Genomic DNA, 18325 nt, shown 5'->3' with positions numbered 1-18325 from the left:
TCAGAAGTCACTCCTGAGGTTCACCCTTCAGCCAAAGATTAGACATGCCCACAAAGCAAAGCAAGACTATATGGGCACACCGGCTCAGGGGCAAGGACTAGGAGGCAGGAGGAGACAGGAAATCTGGTAAAGGGAACCCAAGGTCAAGAAGGGGAGAGTGTTGACATGTCATGGGGTTGGCAACCAATGTCTAAAAACAATATGTGCATTAATTGTTTAATGAGAAACTAATTTTCTCTGTAAGCCTTCATTTAAAGTACAATTAAAAAAAGAAATCAAACAAGACTTTGCATTGGGCAAATCTACTGCAGAAGATTTCTTTAAAGTGTTAAAAAGCAAAGATGTCACTTTAAGGATTAAGGTGGGCCTGACCCAAGCCCTGATGTTTTCAATTGCCTTATATGTGTATAAAAACTGGACAATGAATAAGGAAGATCGAAGAAGAATCGATGTCTTTGAATTACAGTGTTAGCGAAGAATATTGAATATACCACAGAGTGCCAGAAGAATGAACAAATCTGTCTTGGAAGAAGTACAGCCAGAATGCCCATTAGAAGCAAGGATGGTGAGACCTCATCTCACGTATTTTGGACATGTTATCAGGAGGGACAAAAAAAATCCCTGGAGGAGGACATCATGCTTGGCAGAGGGTCAGGAAAAAAGAGGAAGACCCTCAAAGGGATGAATTGACACAGTGGCTGCAACAATGGTGACAACTGTGCAGATAGTTCAGGACAATTCTGTTGTACATAAGGTTGCTATGAGTCAAAACCAACTTGACAGCACCTAATGACAACACTCAACCAATCCACCAACTGTAATAAAAAAAATTTTCTTTAAGCCACTTGTATACTTGACTACAATTTCAAAGTCTCTGAAACTGGTTGTTTCACACATCTGTTTTCATAAAGCCATACAATCACACCACATTTTACAGTTTAAACAGCCATTTCTCATACATTCTCTCAGCCAATGTTCACATCAGCTTTGTAATTTAGACAAGGGAGGGATGACTATATCACCATTTACCAACATTCGGTTACCTCTCGTGCACGAGAAGCTAACAAGCTATGGATCTGGGTCCACAGTCCCTACCCCTTGAGTTCCATCCCAGTCCATTGAATCTTTCCACCAAACCATTTTGCTTTATAAAAATGCTCCCCATTTACCTTGTCAAGGCAGTGATGTGGTGGTCGATGTCCAATTTCTTATACGCCAGTGCTATGACCCGGAAGCCCTGCATCGTGTAAATCTGAAGTTCTCTAGCAAAACTAGTTGGTACTGTTGAAAACCACACAGGATTAGTATGCAACAGTTACTCAGACAGTGCTGACTGAGAATTTCTGTACAAACGGACCCAAGTCTTGCCCAAGGAAACACACCTCAAAAAGGTACATGGCGCAAGTCAGTCAGAGTTCTACATTTAACCACATTGTCAGGGTTGACTTCTTGGGATCTAGTAAAGCTAAAAGGAGAAGGAAGCACTCAAGAAAAGGAAAAAGAATGGAGAAAAAGCAGAGATTTTTTTCTTCTCCAGTTTAACCAATAAACATGTATAGAGTGTCTATTACGGTCAGGTATTGGGTATGCAGAGATTAAAATGCAGCCAGCAGACCAACAATTACAATCAAACGAGATCATTGCTATTATACAGGTGTTATGAATTGGATTGGGCCGCCCAAAAATATATGCTGAAATTGCTAACGCTTGTACCTGTGACTGTGATCTTTTATTACGTTGATGAGATCATACCAGAGTAGGGTGAGTCCTAAACCTAACCCCTTCTGAGTGGTGTGTTATTAAGGGGACACAGAGAAACAACCACAGAGGGAGACACTATGTGATGACAGAAATGGATGCATCTGTAAGCAGCAAAGAAATGCCAAGGATTTCTAGCAATCACCAGAACCTGGAAGTCAGCTCCACAGAAGGGATCAACGCAATTGGTACCTTGTTTTGGACTTTTAGCTTCTAGAACTGTGAGAAAATATATTTCTGTTCTTTAAATTCACTCACTTGTGGTATTTTGCTATGGCAACCCTGGCAAAAACTAAGATACCAGACCATCACAGGATCTTACGGAAGCATTTAGTGGTGCATGTACCAGACTGGGAGGTTAGGTGAAGGAGGGGGTAGGAATTTAGGCTGAGGGAGCATCACAAGCCAAGGCATGGAGGCATGATAGAGCAAATCTTGAGTAGTTAGTTCAGCTCAGGAGAAGGACATTATGTGATCATAAAAGTGGTAAGGTACATCTGGGGAGTCCTACAGAGGGCTGGAGTCCCTGGGTGGTTCAAACAGTTAAGGAGCTCAGCTGCTAACCAAAAGGTTGTCTGGCGGCTTGAGTCTACCCAGAGCCACCTCAGAAGAAAGGCCTGTGAATCTACAGCTATTAGAAACCCTATGGAGCACAGTTCATCTCAAACAGTATCTCAATCAAGCTTGTCTTTCTCTCTCCCTGTATGTCCCATCTTGGTGACTGGTACCACCATCACTCCCTACCCAGGAATTTTCCAATTCTTCCATCTCCCTCAGTGCCTCTACCTAAGCAGTTGCTAATCCATGGCCTCTGTCATTGCCTCAGCTCAGGCCATCATCCCCCTGCTGAATCACTTCAATAGCTGACAAAGTGACTCCCTGCCACCAGTCTCCCCTATTCTGATTTACCCTCCACCCTATGACCAACTAGACTGCTCTTTCTCTCACATAGTATGTTGTCTTGAGTTTGAACCAACTAGATGGCAACAGGTATACATGGGATCAAATCATGAAGGGCCTTATATAACATCCTAAAGAAGTTTGAGATTATCTGGGAGCCAGGAAGCAACCAAAAAAAGAAAGGTAAAGTGATAACACACTTGGGGACAACCAGTCACCAAGACCGGAAGTATAGGAAGAGAGAAAAAGGAAGCTTGATTTTGGAATTGTTTGGGATGTTGATGTGTCACTCAATTAGCAACGACCAGTAGGCAATTGGATTCATAGATCAGGTGCTGAGGGAACACATTTGGGCCAGAAACACAGATTTGTCAGTTATAATCCAAGTCTGTTCACTCACCTGTCTCAGGTTGGCAAAAGCTGGCCACCCTCTCTGGTGCACCTTTCATGAATGCCAGCCGGTCACCCCCCATCTCTTGGACAATGACTGTCATTCTCTGCAGTGCTGATGAGAATGGGAACTGATGCAGGATAGCAATGCCTTCCACTGGGACCTGGTTAGGAGACGGGGGAATGGAGAGGGAGATACCGACATAGTTTCTAGGTACTGGGAATTAAATACTCCTCCTTCAATCCTGGAGCCCTGGTGGCCCAGTGGTTAAGAGATCAGCTGCGAACCAAAAGGCTGACAGTTTGAATCCACCAGTCACTCCTTGGTAACCCTAAGAGGCAGCTCTGCTCTGTCCTACAGGGTCACTACGAGTCAGAACCGACTTGACGGCACCTAACAACAACAACAAGGTGGCGCAGTGGTTAAGAGCTTGGCTACTAACCAAAAAGTTGGCAGTTTGAATCCACCAGCCACTCTTTGGAAGCCCTAAGGGGCAATTCCACTCTGTCCTACAAGGTCGCTGTGAGTCTGAATCAACTTGATGGCAAGAGGTTTGGTTTTGGTCTCTCAATCCTTATTTTAGCAAATAAGGGAAACAGTCTCACTAATTTCCACATGTGGGATTCAAATAAGACACATCTGTGACCCTCCAGAATTTGTGAGCCTGAAGGGAGTTTCTCTTCGCTCTTGACTGTTGGGAGGTGGATGGCGAGAAAGGCTTACCTGGCTGGCTGTTTTGCAGGGCTTAACTACCATGGCGTGAGTCGGCACTCCCTTGATGTGGAAATCGTCCCCAGAAATATCCATTTCCTATTTCACAAATGGGATATTTCATAGCAGAGATTTATTTTTTTGTCCACCCACTGATACTATGTTCAAACCCCTCCTTTGAGAAAAACTTCAGACCACATCAATGTATTCTTGGTGCCCCTCCCTCAGCTAGATGAAGGTGAACCAGACTTAACCCCCAACAGAAGAAAATAATGCATGCGAAATGCTGTGAGCTTGAAGGGCAGACATTTCTGAATTATTTATGCAATTTATCCTGCTTTCTCTGTTGGAATGTGCTGTATAAAGGCTCAATTTCCATTTCTGAAGAGCTTGACTTGAAAATAGTGAGCATGAATAGCCAAGAGGTGTTTTGTGTGAAGCAAGCACCTCGGTCTTCCTTCTCCTGGAGTTCACTGCTCTTCCTGCCCTTTCCAGTCTATTTAACTTGGACTGGTAGTCCTCAGGGCAGGGCAGAGCTGGGACACACGTGGTTGAATGTTCAGTAAACACTCAGTAATTGCTATAATAATGACCCCAAATTATAATCAAAGAAACCTTTTACCCAAAGATATCAAAGTGCTTTGTAATCATCTCATTAAGTGTTTTTTTTAAAAAAAAAACAAAATCTGAGAGGAAATTGACATCTCTACCTAAAGATAAGCGAACGGTAATCCAGGAAGGACAGAGGATTGAAAAAGTTACATTAGACTGCTGCAGAATTACGCACGATTCGAGCTGGATGTTGCTGTTGTTAGCTGCCTCTGAGTCAGCCCCCAAATCATGGCGACCCCACACATGACAGAAGGAAACGCTGCCCATTCCTGCACCATCCTCATTATCAGTACCGAATCATACCATTGTGATCCAAAGGGTTTTCCCTGGCTGATTGTGGAAGCAGATTGCCAAGCCTTTCTTCCTAGTCCATCTTAGCCTGGAAGCTTCACCGAAACCTATTCAGCGTCCTAGCAACGAGACAGCCTCCACTGACAGATGAGTGATGGCTGCGCATGAGGCGCATCAGCCAGGAACTGAGCCTGGGTCTTTCACAGGCAAGGCGAGAATTCTACTGTTGAACCACCACTGCCTCCATATTCTATCTCAACCAGAGCAACTCCAACTATTTGTTTTATATACTGCGCTTCTGAATAGGGTCTCCTTTAAAGAAAAGATCCCAGTTTTTGTTTTGCTTTTTTTAATGTAAATACCACTGTTCTAATACAATTCCCTCATTTTATTGTCTTCAAATCTAAGGCCCCAACGAGAGAGATGACTTCATAGAGTTGAGCAGTCAGAGCACAGCTAAAACTAGAACACAGAGATGTAGATTCCTCATCCTGAACTATACCATTTGCTCCTAAATCTAGTTTAAAACCTGGAAAAAAAAGTTCCATCACCATTTGCCTTTTTACTGTTTCCAGTCTTAGGAATAAAATCAAATACTAAATTAATAGGAATAAAACTCTTGGTAAAAATGAGTCTATGAGTTACCCTAAGCACTGGAGATTGCTGTTTCCTACTCCTATGTTCTAGAAAACTTTGCAACAAGACATTGCTCATAGTACAGAATAAGATAATTATTTCCCAAAGAGGTGGGAAATAATTATGTAAAAATTATAACTATATTTATACTATTGAACCTGTAAAATGTGCCAGGTACAGTGCTAAGCATTTTTTAATACATCATCTCATTTAAACTTCACAATACCCTGCAATTATTAGCTGCATTATACAATTGAGGAAACCAGGCTTAGGTTAATTTGTCTTTCACTACTATATATTTTTTTACTATACGGACTCTGTATTGGAAACTTCACATTTTATAAGTATTAAATGGATGTGTGTTGCTCGGGAGTTGAAGAAGTTTCTCAGATTCTCTGCAGAGCAGAGGCTTACCCAGGCGGTGGCTTCAAACATTTTGAGGTCCAGTGGGTCTCCCTGAATGGTCCCATCGAGAAGGATCAGAGAGTGGCAGCTGGCCATGGCCGCAAACAGTGGGCCCCATGGCAAAGCCTTTCCCGAGGCAAAGCTGTGAACTTCCTGGAAGCTAACGGAGAAAAGGGAAATGGCTTCAGTTCTATACCCCCGACGCCAAAATGGAGCTTCTTCGAGGTAACTAAGAGCTTTGGAACAGAGGTGCCTGGACTATTTAGGGTGGCTGGCCTAGGTGTAGGCTTGACCCCATTTTGTTACAAGCTTTTGCTTCTGCATTACCCAGGATGTTGTATGCAGGAGCCCTAAAATCAAGGTACTTGACCAAAGTAAAATGGCTAGCCTGACCCTGAACTCAGGCTCCATCTCGACTCATGCTAACTTCTTTAACAATCAGTGACCCTGGTACAGGACTAAAAGCTTGTGATTAAGAAATGGTTTTCTCTTTGAGCTAGGAGAATGTCCTGAAGCCAACTGACTTAAGTACATAACAAAGGATTTCCCCTGCAATTGTCAAACCCTTAGGCAGACTTAAGTACATAACAAAAGAAACGTTTTTAATGTTATTAATGTTACCAGAAGTCCCCTCAGCAGCCCTCAGGAAATATTTAAGATAGTTACCTTGTAACCACCCTGTAAAACCCCTTAGTCAAGTGTTCAAAATAACCAATCTGAATAGCCCACATTTGTGTTTCCAACCAATCACTGCAAAGCCCCTGCCTTGAGTTGTCCTGCCTCCTGATCTTGCAACTTCCAGTCAGAATATTATAACCTAGTTCCCGGTTTCCACCCTATATTTGTTTCCGGGAAGCAACCACCCCTTGGATTCGTTGGTTTTCATTCTGTGTGGACTAGCATCTCCCCATTTGAATGTTTCTTATGCTTTCAATAAATCTCTTTATTTCACTTTAATAGAGTCTCAGAGTTTTACTTTAGGAGAAAGGTGAATACCTTTTAAAAAAATAATTCAACGGGCTTTGTTGCATTGCATACCCACTCTCTAATCCTCCAGATTAATAGTGTTCTATTCAGCCATTGGAAACCCTAGTGGTGTAGTGGTTAAGAGCTACGGCTGCTAACCAAAAGGTCATCAGTTCGAATCCAGCAGACACTCTTTGGAAACTCTATGGGGGCAGTTCTACTCTGTCCTATAGGGTTGCTATGAGCTGGAATCAACTCAATGGCAATGGGCTTGGTTTTTTTTTTTTTTTAAACTCAGCCATTGCCCTTAGGTAGGTTCAGTGAGTATGAGAAAGGTCTATAAGGTTCATTGAAGCTCTTTCTTCCCTCTTTTCCTCTCATTTTCTCTGGCACTGTTTACTTCAGATATGTGGAGCTCCCACCTGCAACAACTAGACTACTTCATATAGAGCCCTGGGAGACAGAATACACTAGGGTACAATGTAGTTATGTGCATCTCCCTCAATCAATCCTTCACAAACAATAGGGATTGTGTCTTCCACATCTCTGTGTCCACTGTACTTCACGTTTGGCCTATAGTAGACAGTTAGCAAATTTATGAGTGAATGAATGAATTAGTTGGTTATTGAAAATCTACAAGATCTTAATGGTAAAGAAATGAACATTTTTTAAATGGACACTCAATCTCCCCTCTCCCATCCTGGCATCTAGTGCCCATATTCAGCCATCATCTCTAGCATTTCCTATAAAAAGTAGCTGTTATGGCATGAATTATGTCCCCCAAAGATACGTGTTGTAAATCCTGCCCCTACACCTGTGGTTATAATCCCATTTGGGAAGGAGTTCTCTATGTTATGTTAATGAGGTACTATTAGTGTAGGGTGTGTCCTAAATCAATCTTTTTTGAGACACAAAGGAGCAGATCAAGCAAGCAAGAAGAGATGGGGGAAGAAGGATGCCATGCCAAAGAGCAGAAGCTATAAAAAAGAGACAAGCACCTTCCCCCAGAGCCCATGGAGAAGGAAAGTCTTACCCTAGGACCAGCACCCTGAATTCAGACTTCTAGCCTTATTTTCTAACAAAAAATAAGTTTCTGTTCATTAAAGCCACCCACTTGTGGTGTTTCTGTTATAGAAGCATTAGGTAACTAAGACAGTAGGCTTAGGTAAAATTGACTGAGACACGACTCAGTTCTCCTTTGCAATCTCCTTGGTCAGTCCCTTGCGTAAATGTGGAATACAGGAGTTCACGAAGCAGCCCATTGTATTTGGAGGACCTCTCAGGAACAGAAGATTCTTTCTTAGACCAACGTGAAATCCGCTTCTGAGCCAGTTAGAATCTACTTGGTCTCTCTCCTCACATGTCAACTTCTCTCAGGTTTGAGGAACACCTGTCCTGTATCCCCTTTTATCCTCCCTCCCCCCAGCTGCTCCTCCAATTACAAAGTTGCCAGGCCTCTCATCTTCCTAGTTACTTTGTCTTGGAAACTTTCATATTTGTCATAGTTTGTCTTAAAGTATGGTTCTGCGAAATCAGACTATTCTCTTGGTATTGACACTGTATTTCTTTAAATACAGCCATTGTTGCTTTAGTTTTTTGTTTTTGAAAGAATACCTATCATAGTGTTGACTCATAATCCAGCTGTATTTCTTCCTGGCTTCCTCGTTCAAGCTTCCCTTTGGCCTACAAAGGGTTCAAAAATCTCTTGGATGATTACTGGCCCTGCCGGTCATATCCATTATTATGTAGCAGAAGGGCAAATTATCTCAATGGTTTGCAACATTTCCCCCAGTATTTTAGTAAAATGGTAAAAAAGTTAAAAAGCTAAAAAATTTTTAGAAGAGAGAGATGACCAGTAGTAGTACAGTTAGTACCGAAGCACTTTTCAGGTCATACTGAAAAGCAAAATACAGATCAGGGAAAAAAAAAGAAATCTTATTTTGAAGATGTAGCCAGTATATGATTCTGAGTTCCTAAGGAACTAGCACAGCAAGCCAATGATAGCTCTCTATCATCCCTGCCCTTGTCCTTTTATTTAAATATTTATGATTTATCAAGCCCAGGGAGCTCTCAATGATTCTTAAAGTATCCAGCACACTGGCAGGCACTTTCTGGAAAAGATCCAAATTATAAGAGTTGAGCCCATGTTTACCAAGAAGATATTGAAAAGCCGATAAGTCAGGTGATGACTTCTCACCTAGAATTGAATTTGTCTCATTTTATTCATTAAATTTGCAAAAAAAAAAAAAAAAAAAAAAACCAACTTTTTATTTCATTTTAAATTGCTATTTTACTCATTTGAAGCCAAGTTTGACTTTCAGAGAGAGAGGAAAGAAGGAAGAGAAGGAGGAAGGGAAGCAAGGAATGGAGTGAAGGAGGGAGGAAGGGAGGGGTAGACCTAATCAAGCTAAGCTAAACATTATGTCAGTTTTTATTGAAATTTGACAAGTCACTTTTAGAAATAGAAAGTTTCAAGCATTTTGTAAATTATATGACCCCAATTCAATAAATAGAGGAGCATTCAAAAGACGGAACACAATCTGTTCATTTTAGTTGAGCAAGTCTTTACTGTGTACATACTGTGTGTGCTTGGTACGGTGCTACATCGTTAGAGACACAAATATAAATAAGAAAGACACTGTTCCCAAGGAGCTCACAAATTTGAATAAAGGTATACATTTTTCTTTAAAGCTGAAACAGAAAAACACTAATGAATGAGAAGACTAGGCGTATGCCCAGATCCACCTTCTAGGGAAAATCAAGAGCACTTGAGAAACTTTAACACTTGTAGGAGGCCTCCTCTATAGACCAAAGTGGCTAGAAGCACCAGGATTTTCTTTTTTAACCCAGGAAATAGACTTCTTTACAAGCAATATTTTAATATGCAAATGTATTAAAGACAGGTGATTAAACGTAGTTGCAGGAAAAATTGTATGTCATCTGCATAATACGAAAGAACAAACATGTACCTTTGAGGTATAAGATGCTTTGGGATTCAGGTTGTAAGTGTTAGAAGAAAATAATTTCATTAAAAATCAAAACATAAGCATCAAGTGCATCATGTTTCCTGTTCAGATCACCAAAAAAATAAACCAAACCCACTGCCGTCGAGTCGATTCTGACACAGGACAGAGTAGAGTTGCCCTCATAGGATTTCCAAGGGCTGTAAATCTTTACACAAGTGGACTGCCACATCTTTCTCCCACGCAATGGCTGGAGGGTTCAGACTGCTGACCCTTTGGGCTGGCAACCAAGTGCTTTAATCACTGTGCCACCAGGGCTCATGTTCAGATCACAGTGGAGGTTACAGGGAGAAAAAGCTGGCAGAGAAGCAAAGTCAAGCATGGACACAAGAGGGCCACAAGAGAGGGATGTACAAATCTTTACCACACACCAAGCGGAAAAATGCCAAAGCTGAGCCTTTTCTCCCTAGCTAAAAGGAGTTTCTGGCAGCCAGAAGGTGGAGTTCTCCGAATTAGAATACCCAGGAAAATGAGGACACTAGCCACTGTTCCATAGATGTTCCTCTTCCTGAAAGTCAGTGTATACAAGTTAGTGAGCCTTTCTCCTTCCATCTAGCACATCAGAAGGCTTTGGTTTGTGCAAGAAACGTTACCTCCTTGAAGAACAGTGCCCTGGTGTTTTCCACGTTAGTTTTACTGGGCCAACTTCAGGCCCCTCACTAACATGGTGGACACAAATGATAGCAAGAATCTGAATACGTGTCAAACCCTTCCCTTCATCTCCTGGGTTGATTGGCATAGGAGTGGGGACAAGTGGGGGGAAGTATACAGGTTCTTAGTGAGACTTGGAAGCGTTCAAGAGGAGAAATTAAATGAAGATACTCTAGCCATCTTTACTCATCAACACCAAAACCCAAATGTCTCCTTTCACTGTTTTCAAGAGAAAATGCAGAGTTCTAGAAAAAGAAACTACGCTGCATTTAATCCAAGGTACTCACCCATTCCTATTGCAGGGCACGACTCCCCAGAGATCCAAGCCATCCTTTGTTAAGGTGCCTGTCTAAACAGAAACAAACATTTGGTTTACTCTGAAGGTTCCACAGCCCCAGAGTGAAGACAAATAAGGAGTGTTTTAACAGGAAAATAAATGTCACACATATTATCAGGGTTAGTACTTCAAGGAAGGGTACAGTAAGGTGGATATTTGGCATCCTGGGCTGAAGCTCTGATGGGCTCATACCAGCACTTAACCTCTTTCAACCTCAGTGTACTTGGTAGTAAAAGGAAGAAAATAGTATCTGCCTTACACATGTCATAGGGTTGTTTTGAAGATCTAAACTCCTTGGTAAACCCATAAAATGGCTAAGTCCAGGTTTTAGAACAGAATTTAAAAGTACACCATTAGAAATAAGTACCAGGAGTAAAATTCTTGCCTATAGGGCACTGTTCTTGGAAAGAGTCTAGCCAAATGGTTTGCCATTTGAGTAAAACGTGTTTGTTGACATTTATCTCAGTGCAATATAATGGTTAAGAGCTTGTGTCTAGGGAGACAACCAGGTTCAAACACCTGTTGGGTCACCTGGGAAAAATTACTTAATCCCTCTAAATATCAGAGCCCGTATTTGTAATGTGGTCATAAATGCATAGGATTGTAAAGATTAAATAATATAAATTAAGGGCTTCATTTAGTGTCTGCCATTTAGTAAGAGCTAATAATAATGACCGTTGACTACAGTGATGACAACAATGGTGACCAGTGTGAGGATGGAACCCACGTACCTTGTCAAAGCAGACAAGGTTTAATTGTCCACATACATTAATCCTCTGGGGACTAATGCAGAAGATGCCTTTCTTCTTCAGCCTCCGCTGGGCATAGATAATGCCTGTGGTCAGAGCAGCTGGTAGAGCGGGAGGAACTGCAATGGTGATGACATCGAGGGCTTTCTTCACCACCTCCTCAGGCGGTTCCTGGAAGAGGAAATCATTCTTTAGCTATTACAAATAAGTCAGTAATGAACAGCTTTGAGCATATGACTTTTTTTCCTTCTCTTTTTGTTTATTTCTTTAGGTCAAATTCCTAGAGATGCAATCAGTGGGCCAAAGGCAACTGACGTGTTTATGGCTCTCAGTATATTTTGGCAAAGTGCAATGAATAAAATCCTAACAATTCATACTGCTACCAGCAATGAGCAAGCTGCCATTTTTCCATGACCTTACCAACATGGGGTATCTGGCTTTTATTTTAAACCCCACATTTAATATCTAAAAAAGTTACATTATTGGTATAAATATATTGTCAATATGAAAATGGCAAACTAGTATGAGGAAAAGTGTTCAAGAACAGAAGCATGTTGATATCCCCACTGGATCTGCTTGTTATGGGACTTGGTGATTAATTACTTATATTGGGGAACTGGGAGCATATAAACAGGTTTCAGTGTTTGGCTTTGTTTCCCAGAATTGTAAGCCATGCCCTAGTTTAAGGTCAACATGTAGAGTAAATAATATATACCAGTCAGTGCATGTATGCATGTGTTAAGAGAACCAAGCCAGCTTACCCCGCTGAGCACATAGACGCACAGAGTATAGATCATCCCAACGGTGGCTGTCCCTACAAGGCACAGGAGGAACCTGATGGCATCGCTGTAGAGCTTAAAATTCATCGGCTTGGGGTAGAGAATGGATCTCACGAGGTCCCCCTTTGCAGTGTTGAACCCTGCAGCAGCAGATCCACATTCCACTCTCAGGATAACAAATACCACAGCTCATCATCTTCCAAATGTCAGCATTGCCTTGGTTTCTCTAGAGATACTTAAGCAGTGTTTAAACCCAAAGGCAGCTGAAGGACAATTAGGAAAATACCTTAGTGCTAGAATGGAAATATCTTACCTGTCCCAGCCTATGACCCTCTGGCCTTCCTTCTCCCTACTTCCAATTTCATTGCATCCCAGAGATAGGAAACCATTCTAAGAGCATGGATTTTCTGAATATAATTTTATTTCAAGAAAACAACTCATGAGCACACACACAAAGTCACTTGAATTTAAATTCAGTGGTCCAGTAAGTCCTAATGAGCTCTCTTTTCTAATGCTTTCCAGTGTTAAGTTTTGGTTACCGACTCTGCCTAGGAAGAATGCAGAAGTTGGAGTTAGAAGACTTGAGTTCCATATCGGGCTCTGTAATTACTGGCTGTATGATTTCTAAATTCATTTGAATTGTGTGGACCTCATTTCATTCATGTACAAAGTGTTGACACAAGGCATCTTTGCTCTGCTGGTTTTATGCATGGAAAGATTTTGGCAACTACAAAGCACATAAGTAGTAATTATTGTCCAAAGTATTATTACTTTTACTAAAAGGCATATGTCATAGCTCAATTGGCATTAAATATACATATACATGTATTAAACAATACCTATATTATTGTTTTTGTGTGCCCTCAAGTCATTTTGACTCACAGTGATCCTATAAAAAAAAAAACAAAACCCTGTTGCCGTTGAGTCGATTCCCACTCATAGCAATCTTATAGGACAGAGTGGAACTGCCCCACAGAGTTTCCAAGGAGCACCTGGTGAATTTGAACTGCTGACCTTTTGGCTAGCAGCCATAGTACTTAACCACTACACCACCAGGGTTTCCAGCAAACCCTATAGGACAGGGTAAAATTGCCCCATAGGGCTTCCTAGTTTGTAATCTTTACAGGAGGAGATTGCCAGGTTTTTTCTCCTGTGGAGCTACTGGGTGGGTTCGAACCACTGGCTTTTCAATTAGCAGCTGAGCACTTAACCATTGAGCCACCAGGAATATGTGATATAGATATACACATACATGTACATATTTATATACCCACATAAAAAACCAAAGTCAAACCTGTTGCCATCAAGTCAATTCCGACTCATAGCAATCCTATAGGTCAGAGTAGAACTGCCCCATAGAGTTTCCAAGGAGCCCCTGGTGGGTTCGAACTGCCGACCTTTTGGTTACCAGCCATAGCTCTTAGACACTACGCTAGTAGGGTTTCACCTACATACTGTATCTATACATACAAAAAAAAAACCCATTGCCGTGGAGTCGATTTGGACTCATAGCAACCCTGTAGGACAGAGTAGAACTGCCCCATAGAGTTTCCAAGGAGCGCCTGGTGGATTCGAACTACCGGACTTTTGGTTAGCAGCTGTAGCTGTTAAACACTGCACCACCAGGGTTTCCGTATCTATATATAGATATAGACATATATTTGGTTTGTTATTTCAAGTCCCAAACCAAATAAATTTGTTTCTTACCTAATCAATTTAAGACACTAGAAAAAACTACAAGAAACTACTACTTTCAAAATACGAACACAAAGGAGAACATGCTAACCAGTCTGTAGTATGACAGCTTTCACAGTCCCGGCACAAGCTCCCTTGGCCTGGATGACCTCGGTTCCGCAGAAGATGATGTGCCGTTTGTAATCCGATTCACTCTGCATTTTCCAGGGCACTGCACTGTCCATCTTGGGTAAGGGAGTTTTGGTGACTGGAATACTTTCTCCTGCAGAAAACAAGCACCTCATTTTTTTAGGCGGGATGCCTTCACTCATTTAAACTATGCCTTCATTCACATACCATACACAAACACTTGTCAGTCTACCAGGTGGCAGGGCCAACCTAGATATTGGGAACACGAGGATAAACATAGTCCTTGCTTTGCAGAGTTTTATAGTTTAGAGTGGGAGATAGATAAGTTATATATGTATGTATACACCCACTGCCACTGAGTTGATTCTGACTCATAGCAACCCCATAGGGTTTCCGAGACTGTGGAGATTTACAGAAGCAGATTGCCACATCTTTCTCCCATGGAGAGGCTAGTGGGTTCTAACCACCAACCTTTTGGTTAGCAGCCAAGCACTTTAACCACTGAACCACTAGGGCTACACATATATATATATATACACATGTAACCGTATTATAAATGTATGAGTATTGTAAAATAAAGCATGGATGCCAGAGATAGCTATTCTGGGAATAGCAAGCTTTTCAGTCTAGAATGTGGGCTACGGGGAATAAAGAACCTATGAGAGCTGTGTAGGAACCAAAGCTTTGGAGGTGCTGAGTGCACGTATTTAAGCATTTAGACCTTTTTCTATAAGCTTTGGTGACAGAGGGGTATGGAAGATACTTAGCTGTTTTAATCAGGAGAGTAGTATAATATTTACATGTAAGAGCTCTCTGTCTACAATACAGGAAATGGATTGAGGTCCGGTGATGTGGGAGGCTGGACGCCCAGGTGAAAAACTATCGTAATAGTCCCAATTGGAGAGGATGAAGTCTGAGCTACAATAGTGGGCAGTGCGAGTAGAAAAGATGTGCTGGGATTGAGAAATAAAGAAGTAAGAAGCTATGAAACTTGAAGAAATTTTGATATTGGAGGGAAGGAAGAATTTCAAATGGCTTACTGGTTTCTGATTTGGGAGAATAAGCAGAAGGTGACATTGTTCATCAACATAGGAATTATAGGAGGGAAAGAATTACCTTTTGGCCACAGTGAGTTGGAGGTGACTTGTGGAATGACCAAACTGTGATGTGTCGTAAGCAGTTAGATATTTATTTGGGTCTGGAGCTCAGGGGAGAGGCCTTGGCTAGAGATATTTAGCCAGAATTCATCAAGCAATAGATGATAACTAAAGCCACGGGAAGAAACAAGGTTACTTACAGACCGAGGGAATGGTGAGAAGAAGAAAGGATGAAGACATGTCCTGAGCAACACCAACAATTAGGAGCTGGGGGAAGAGGAGCAGCAAAAGAAAATGAACAGGTGTGATCAGTGGTAGAAGAACTTAAAGAGAGAATGTTGTCTTGGAAAGTTAGGGTGGAGAGAGTTTTAAGAAGGAAGAGGTGTTCAGAATAGTCAGACGCAGCAGATGAGAAATTCAAAGAACATGTTGAATTTGGCAATTGAGTCTGTCGACTTTGCCAGTGCAGTGGGAGAGGCAGATTGCAGTGAGTTGAAGTGCTAATAAAAGGTGATGAATGAAGTGTTGAAAGTAATTATGGCCTGTTCTGAGGGACGAAGCCTGGAAAGCGTCCCGTTGGTTTTGGCAGAGTGGACAGAACAAAGTCAGAGACATGTTCCCATGGACCAGGGCCACTTTCTCTAGGAAAATGGTACTGACAATTCAAAAAACCCTAGTATTAAGAGATTTTTATCAATCTATGGATTCCTGCATGGGAGAAAGATATGAAAGTCTGTTCCCGTAGAGGTTACAGCCTTGGAAATCCTACAGGGCAGTTCTACTCTGTTCTACAGGGTTTCTATGAGTCAGAATTGACTGAATGGCAATGGTTTTGGTGTTTTGGGATAGTTTCCTGAGGGAAAGGAACCTGGCCAGCCATGCATTTATTTAATAAGTTCACATAGGAGGGAGGCACACATTGTTGTCTCCATTTCATCCCTTTCTGAGCTGCCCAGGAAAAATGAACTTGGACTTTAATGGGAACCACAGTGCATCAATGTACTTTCACAGCCTCCCATTTCATTCTGAAAAAGGCGTTATGATTCTTCCTTATCTTACAGGTATGTTGGCACAATATCTCATCATTACGGGTATGTGAGTGAGAAATCAAAACATGGTGACGTTGAGCAAGTCACTTCCCCTCTCTGACACTCAGTTTCCATGCCTGTGAGATAAGATGACCTCTAAGGACCCTCCCAGCTACCATATGCTATTCAAAAATGCAACACAGCCGCTCTAAAATACTGAGTATTTCATAGGTAGCAGATTTGCCAAGTGCTGCATCATGAATGGGTCAACATTTTCAAGTAGCTTTGCAACATTTTCAAGCCAGGCTAGGAAGAGCTTGGGCTTGATCTTGTAGGTTTCACGGTGTTCTTAATGGTTTCCAAAGCCTCCTAGTTTATCTGAAGATGTACTTCATATAAAAATACTAAGCATAAAACTCACAAACTATTCTGAAAGAGCTAACGACCTCTATAATCTTTTAAAGTAAAATAAGCCGGTTTTAACAACCTTATGTTCAAGAGGAAGTCCTTGTAGCTCAGTGGTTAAGAGCTCAGGCTGCTAACCAAAAGGTTGGCAGTTCAAATCCACCAGTCGCTTCTTGGAAGCTCTATGGGGCAGTTCTACTCTGTTCTGTAGGGTCACCGTGAGTAGGAATTGACTCGACAGCAATGGCAACAGGTTTGTGTTCAAGAGGGAAATGCCAAACATGCACTAAGTTATGATTATATCAAACTTAGCACATACCCCATTGCTGTCAAGTCAATTCTGACTCATAGTGATGCTATACGACAGAGCAGAGCTGCCCCATAGAATTTCCAAGGAAAGACTGGTGGATTCCAGCTGCTGGCCTTTTGGTTAGTAGCCGAGCTCTTAACCACTACACAACCAGGGCTCCAAACTTAGCACATAGAAAGCATCTTTAATTTAAACTCTCAGGTGGATCCATGGCAGGACTGTTTAACTAAGGCTTGTGGGAGTAGACACGTCCTCTTTCTGGCCACTTAGCCTGCCAAAGCCCAGTCCTGCACACCCTCTGCTAGTGCCCACAGTAGCCTCAAACTTTGCAGTGTGTGTTTGTCATTGCTGGGGAGGAGACAGACTGTGTGGGAGTGTGGCACCTGAGAGAGCAGGTGGAGGCTTTAACGGTGGAGCTAGAACTGTACCTGTCAGCATGCCTTCATCCACCACACAACTGCCATCAATCAGAATGGCATCACATGGCATTTGTACTTTATTCCCTGTCAAAATTAATAAATCTCCAGGCACCAGGGAGCATGATTCCAGATTTTGGACTCCAGCTGAAAGTGTGAGGAGAGAGGAGTTGAGTCAGCTTTTTTTCTCCACAAAAACACAGACCAACATCTGTCTAAGTTGAAATCAATAAAAAAGCAGCCAAGGTATTTAAAAAGAGAGAGAAAGAGAGCATTCCTCTACTTCTACTCCTACATTGATTCAAAACCCAGAAGCAATAAGAAGGAAAATGCTAAATTCAATAATGTAAAAATAAAAACCAAATTTGTAGCAAAGAAAAAACAGATGGAAAATTAGAATATGTATTTGAAACTTAAATTCCTGACAAAAGAATAATATTCCTAATATAAAGAGTTCCTTAAAAAAAAACGAGATGTATGGCAAATAGCTGTGTATCAAAGATGCTAGAGATATTCACAGATAGTTCCCTTCTCCCAAAATGCAAGTGGCTTGTTAATCATTTGAAAATATGCTCATCCATGAATATTAAGAGAAATGGAAATTCCTTCCTTCTTTCCTCCCTTCCAACCTTCTTTCTCTCTGTCCTTTTTTGTTTCCGCCCACCTGACTACCTGCTTGCTCTCCCTCTCTACTTCTTTCCTTCCTTATTCAATCCAAAAGCTATTAGATGGGGTTGAGCACAATAGGCATGCATTCAGGGGGGTTGTTTGGGGTAGGAGGTGCAGGGTGTCAAAGCCCATGGAGGGTGAAAAGACGCCTATGATGGCAGCGGTCTGGTGTAAACGTTGAGATCTGAGCAGGATGAGAAGGGTGTCCATAGGAGGCTACCGCAGTGGCCTTGTTTGGGATATCAGAATCCAAACAGGGTGAGAAGGTTGTCTGCATGAAAGTGGGGGTCATGAGCAGTGATGGAAGACTGGTTACATTCAGGTAGAATTGATGCAGTAAGTAAATATACTGATGCTAATGGCAGCC

The 18325-nt window shown here is 41.8% G+C and overlaps 1 protein-coding gene across 1 annotated transcript in view; it reads right to left on the bottom strand.

Annotated features, from left to right (window-relative positions):
- The window catches only part of ATP13A4 (ATPase 13A4), a 138753-nt gene that overhangs the window by 43558 nt on the left and 76870 nt on the right, over positions 1 to 18325 (bottom strand). Inside the window, exons 9-17 of the mRNA XM_049880221.1 lie at positions 17302 to 17436; positions 13996 to 14166; positions 12192 to 12349; positions 11413 to 11601; positions 10632 to 10693; positions 5714 to 5864; positions 3773 to 3859; positions 3059 to 3212; positions 1170 to 1281 (exon numbers count right to left, since the gene is read on the bottom strand). Of these exons, the coding sequence (XP_049736178.1) occupies positions 1170 to 1281; positions 3059 to 3212; positions 3773 to 3859; positions 5714 to 5864; positions 10632 to 10693; positions 11413 to 11601; positions 12192 to 12349; positions 13996 to 14166; positions 17302 to 17436 (1219 nt within the window). The remainder of the gene's footprint in view (positions 1 to 1169; positions 1282 to 3058; positions 3213 to 3772; positions 3860 to 5713; positions 5865 to 10631; positions 10694 to 11412; positions 11602 to 12191; positions 12350 to 13995; positions 14167 to 17301; positions 17437 to 18325) is intronic.

This window comes from Elephas maximus, chromosome 1 (assembly GCF_024166365.1).
Source record: "Elephas maximus indicus isolate mEleMax1 chromosome 1, mEleMax1 primary haplotype, whole genome shotgun sequence".
NCBI classification, from domain to species: Eukaryota; Metazoa; Chordata; class Mammalia; order Proboscidea; family Elephantidae; genus Elephas; species Elephas maximus.
This window is presented reverse-complemented; position numbering and strand designations above follow the sequence as displayed.